We start from the raw sequence: 6,000 nt of genomic DNA on the forward strand, positions 1-6,000 counted from the left end.
GTCTGCGTTACAGTCACTCCTTCTTTTCTGAGATCTGTGGTGCGCCCAAAAAGTAGTTTACCTCAACACATGGGGTATCTGCGTATGCAGGAGAAATTGCACAGCAAATTTTGTGTTCTATTTTCTCCTGTTACTGGAGCTAAAAGAACATTGCTGTGGGAAAAATTAGATTTTTTTATTTTCACGGCTCTACATTATAAACTTCTGTGAAAAATCTGGATGTTAAAGGTTCTCACCACACATCTTGATAAGTTCTCTCTAGTTTCCAAAATGGCATCATTAGTGGGAGATTTCCACTTTTTAGGCACATCAGGGGGCTCTCTAAATGCGACATGGCATCCACTAATTATTCAAGCAAATTTTGCATTCAAAAAGTCAAAAGGGGCTCCTTCCATTCCAAGCCCTGCTTTGTGCCCATACAGTAGTTTTACAACACATATAGGGTAACATCGTACTAAGGAGAAATTGCACAACAAATTGTATGGTTTCATTTCCAGTGTTACCCTTATGAAAATGCAAAATTTGAGGCTAAAAAACATTTTTGTGGGAAAAATTGAATTTATTTTCTCGGCTCAACATTATAATCTTCTGTGAAGCACCTTGGGGTTCAAGGTGCTCCCCACACATCTAGATAAGTTCCCTGAGGGGTCTAGTTTCCAAAATGGTGTCACTTGTGGCCATTTTCCACTGTTTAGGCACATCAGGGGCTCTCTAAACACGACATGGTGTATGCTAATTATTCAAGCAAATTTTACATTCAAAAAGTCAAATGGTGCTCCTTCCCTTGGAGCCCTGCCGTGTGCCCAAACATACTGGGCATCAGTATGCTCATGAGAAATTGCAAAACAAATTTTGGGGTCCATTTTTTCCTGTTACCTTTGCAAAAATAAAAAAAAATTGGGTCTAGAGTAAATTTTTTGTGAAAAACAGTTAAATGTTAATTTTTTCCTTCAACATTCATTAATTCCTGTGAAGCACCTGAAGGATTAATAAACTTCTTGAATGTGATTTTGAGCACCTGGAGAAGTGCAGTTTTTAGAATGGTGTCACTTTTGGGTATTTTCTGTCATATAGACCCCCCAAAGTCACTTCAAATGTGATGTGGTCCCTAAAAAAATGTTTTTGTAAATATGTTGGAAAAATTAGAAATCGCTGGTCAACTTTTAACCCTTATAACTTCCTAACAAAAAATATGTTTCAAAAAGTGTGCTGATGTTAAGTGAAATGTTATTTATTAACTATTTTGTGTGGCATATCTCTCTGATTTAAGGGCATAAGAATTTAAAGTTTGAAGATTGCAAAAAATTTCCCCTAATTTCTGTTTTTCTCACAAATAATCGCAAGTCGTATAAAAGAAATGTTGCCACTATAAAGAAAGGACAATATGTTTCACGTAAAAAAATTCTCAGAATCAATGGGATCTGTTGAAGCTTTCCAGAGTTGTTACCTCATAAATTGACACTGGTCAAAATTGTAAAATTTGGCCAGGTCATGAAGGTGAAAAGAGGCTTTGGGGTGTAATATTTTGCTATGTTTTTTTGAGAAAAGGGGAGCATTTTAATTTATTAAAGAGATTTTATGTATTTTGATGCTTTTATTCCCATTTTTAAAGAAACAATAAAACCTGCATCAAAAGCTACACAACTTGGTGCAGATTTACCCCTGAGGAATTCCTTATATTATACACTGTTTAGAACATGTACGGTATGTGTTCCTTTTTGAAATTTATGAGACAAGATTGTATCTTTTTTGTGCCAGAGACTAATGCTGAGATTCGCAAAATTTTTTGTAACAGGTTCTATGTGAATATGTGAAAAAATTGTGCCATGTAGTATTATATGTCATATTAGAGAGATACCATATAGCAACAAACAATAAACCTATGGATCCATGATATATACCAATAGTGCAGTCCATGCAGCATTGCACAAGCATTGCTTTGTGCAAGCCCTAAGACACCACAAGTGAACAAGTAAAAAAAATGTTCTATTTCTATGCAAGTTGCAATGCTCATGTTCCTTAACACATTTAAAACATTGTAATTGACTAACATTTTTCTTTGTTTTTCACTTTTCCAGGCAAATATTGCAACGCAAAATGAACAGTCTATACCCCTTACTGAAATAGAGATTGTAAAAACTACTTGAGATTATGATGAGAAGCCATAACATATATTCATGGCTAGTTCTCCAAACAAACCAACAACATACAATTATACAAGGATCTATCATAATTAAGCATAGGAGAAAGTCAATAGATATATATGTAAATATTTGTAGACTGTCAGAACCAAAACATCAAATTCAATACAAAAGCAGAGTCTAAAGCATATATCTTTTATAAATATGACCCGGATTGACCTATTTAAAATGGATAGGATCCCAAGTAATGGATTTCATATAGAGATAAGCAAATTGATTTGATGTAAATTGAATTTGTTTGAAAATTGTAGGAATTTGTTGAACCCAGCGAATTTGAACATTTGGCAAAATGATTGGCATAAATCATCTAAAATAGGTGCCACCATTTTACACATTGCAGAAGATTGCATCATCCAGAGAAGGCTCACGTGACATTGGGTGCAGCGCAGCCTTGCAACCTTACCAGTCTTCCAGCTATCACATCAAATCCAATCAAAAAAGAGTACCATAGCCTGTAGAAAAACAGAAGCATGGAATGCAGCTGCAATTTTGTGATGAATAAGGATTGTGAGAAGATCAAGAGAAATCCATAAAACACTGAAGAAACTGAACAGATAGCGTGAGTTACAGCACAGAAGTGAAGAATGGTTACTAATTCGTGTTTACCAATATTTACATATGTTGAGGTCACTATGACATTAACTATGACATTTCTAAAGCTATGTTTGTGTTAAAGAGCTTGCAAGACATTGGATAAAGTCTTAGTAGACCTCAGAGTGGACTTTCGACCAATGGCCTGGGCAAAGAAAATGCAATTTATGATCTGATGTAGTTAGTGCCATGTCTGCAATTTCCAAAAAGTGTTTCTCATAGGTCTTATTAGAGAAGAAGATTGGTTTCACCATCAAAGGGTGTTCCTGTGGAGTACCTTTTTCTTGGTACAGAACACAGTTATTAAAATATAAATCTTCAGGTGCTGTCCACATCTCAACGAAATACAAGGTCTGCACAACCCTGTTTAAAAAAGAAGTAGATGCCTATATAAAATTCAAAAAGTGTGGGATGAATCCTCCTCTCATACCCTTTTCACTCCACACATCATTTGTTTTGGAGACTATCACAAAAATCAAATTCAATACAAATAGAGAGTTATAACCATATGCAAAGAGATAAACAGTAAGTCACATCATATAAATTATAACCTGACTTCTATTTGCATTGTACAATTGTAATAATATATGTCATTTCAAATGTTATTACTGCTTCTTACTTATACATGATGCTCTGTAATTTCTTGCAAGAACTTATTTGCCTATTTTATCTTTTTTTGCACCTTTTGGAGCCGACCTTTAAGTGTTGTAATCCAACCTTCCTTTTTGTTTTTGCAATGGTTTTACATAAATATTTCATTAAAATTAATGAATAAATATTTTAAGTTCTTTTGTTATACATTAAAGTGTATATTGCTTTTAAAACGGAATAAAACTATGGGCATATGTTTTATACACTTGTCTATTTTACCTGCTTCAATTTCTAACACATAAGCTTTAGGAAATAACCATTTACTGTCTTATATATCCCATTCACAGGTACCATTGCAATAAGAAAATCAATGTTATTCACATTGTCTGCTGACGATTCGACATGGTCAACAATTCTGCAAAGTTGACTGTTTTTTCATAAACACAATTGCATCCCCAGTTTGTTTCTCTACTGCATAACTCTAATTTAATATGCAATAATTTTAAGCAATATCAAACATTATTGATAATTGTTCTGTTAAACAACATTCAGGAAAAATTGATGGTAAAACATGTTTGTTTATGGAAAAACTGCATTTGGTCAACAGAATACCTTTTTGGTTACTTCATCTAAACCATGTCACGATATCACTGTATTGGCCTTTCCCTAAATATTATAGCTTTACAGTGTATACAAAGGTCAGGTGCAGGTAGAGCATATGGAAAAGTTTCCATTTTTCATTCATAAAAACAGATGATTTCTAATCTGTATGTCCATTATTTAAATATTTCTGCCATCTGTATACTTATGTTTTACATTTTACTTTCCTATCTTCATAATTGTAATAGATCAGTGAAAAATGCATGACATACATATGGATGATAACCCATATGTGATTCATTTTGTGCACCAATTAACTTTTAATGGGTGAGTGTGAACCAAAGTATAACAAACTGTGAGGAAAACACTGGCCTGGGAGGGATATATTGATAATGTATTTACAAAATGGGGAGAACCCCAAAAGAGACCCCTTTCTAACAAGCCATAAAACTTAGCTTTTATTTCATATTTGATTAAAAATGCCTAGGGGTATATAAAAAACTTTGTACCTAATCTGCCTTTAGTAAATTTATAGTGGTATTCGTATTTCTACACACACTTAGCGGCACCCGGGTGCCTTCATTCGAACGGCAGAATACGACAAACTGTACTCATAGCAAAAGTCAAGGGGGGGCTTGCGCTATGAGTACAGTTTGTCCTATTCTGCCATTCAAATGAAGGCACCCGGGTGCCGCTAAGTGTGTGTAGAAATACGAATACCACTATAAAATACTAAAGGCAGATTAGGGACAACATTTTTTATATACCCCTAGCTTTTATTTCATATTTGATTAAAAACGCCTAAGTTTTATGGCTTGTTAGAGAGGGGTCTCTTTTGATGTTCTCCCCATTTTGTAAATACTGAACCAAAAGTAGTGCATGCTGCAATTTTTTACACGCACACCATCGGTTCACGTATAGACACGTTCATATGAAATAGCACACTGACTTGCATTCAGAGATGAAACTATAATACTGTAGGTGCAAGCAGGGCCGGCTCCAGGTTTTCATGGGCCTTGGGCGAAAGAGTCTCAGTGGGCCCCTTTAACACATACCACGATTCATGACGCACAGATACGGCAGAGAAATATAGGTATAGTACAATGCCAAAGATTTCTCTTACTTCTTACATTAGGTGAGTGATCTCTATTGTAAATTCTACAATAGTTCAGAAACTGGCGAATCCTCACAGCGCACAGTGCAGACCCTGGGGGGGTTCAAACATTTTCATTTTAGACCGGACAGTATAGTCCTCCATACAGCATTATGGGCACCACATAGTACTCCATACAGTATTATGGGCACCACATAGTCCTTCAAACAGTATCATGGCACCATATAGTCCTCCATACAGTATAATCAGCCCTATATATTGCTACATACAGAATAATAAGTCCTATATATTGCTCCATGAAGAATAATGTGCCCCATATATTGCTCCATACAGAGTAAAGAACTCCATATATTGTTCCATACAGAATAATGGTCCCCATATAATGCTCGATACAGAATAATGGGCCCCATTCAGTATGGGTCCCATATAATACTCCATGCAGTATGAGCCTCACATAATTCTCCATGCAGTAAGGACCACATATAATGCTCCATACATAAAAAATAAAAAATAAATAAAATACCTCTTCTCGCTGGCTGCTGCTCTGCTCCGGACTCCTCAGCGTCGCCGTCTTCCGGCTCTCTGCACTGTGATGCTCAGAGCAGAGGGCGTGTTTTAGTGATGTCATCGTGCTCTCTGACCCGAGAAGTCAGAGTGTCAGGAGATGCCAGAGCTGCTGAGGAACAGGGAGAGGTAATTATTGCATGTGCTGGGGCCCTGAGCAAGCGGTGGGCCCACTCGTAGGGGCTGGCATTGGGCTCCCCTGGCTCTCGGGCTCCATAGCGTGCCAGGGTCCCTGACAGAATAGTGGGTTTCCCCGCTTGCTCAGGGCCCGGCACTTGCCTGGGTGGACCGGGTGCTGATGCTTGCCCTGGGTGCAAGTGTTGCAATTGCACCCAAGCC

The 6,000-nt window shown here is 36.8% G+C and overlaps 1 protein-coding gene across 6 annotated transcripts in view; it reads left to right on the forward strand.

Annotated features, from left to right (window-relative positions):
• Positions 1-3,630, forward strand: part of LOC141228990 (interleukin-5 receptor subunit alpha-like) — a 169,705-nt gene extending 166,075 nt beyond the window's left edge. For all 6 annotated transcript variants that reach the window (XM_073667379.1, XM_073667384.1, XM_073667387.1 and 3 more), the window contains one exon: positions 2,079-3,630. In XM_073667379.1, coding sequence (XP_073523480.1) covers positions 2,079-2,127 — 49 coding nt within the window. In that variant the 3' untranslated portion in view covers positions 2,128-3,630. The remainder of the gene's footprint in view (positions 1-2,078) is intronic.
• Positions 3,631-6,000: the final 2,370 nt, after the last annotated feature.

This window comes from Phyllobates terribilis, unplaced genomic scaffold, assembly GCF_046119375.1.
Source record: "Phyllobates terribilis strain yellow unplaced genomic scaffold, ASM4611937v1 Scaffold_2__4_contigs__length_985480577, whole genome shotgun sequence".
Classification (NCBI taxonomy): Eukaryota; Metazoa; Chordata; class Amphibia; order Anura; family Dendrobatidae; genus Phyllobates; species Phyllobates terribilis.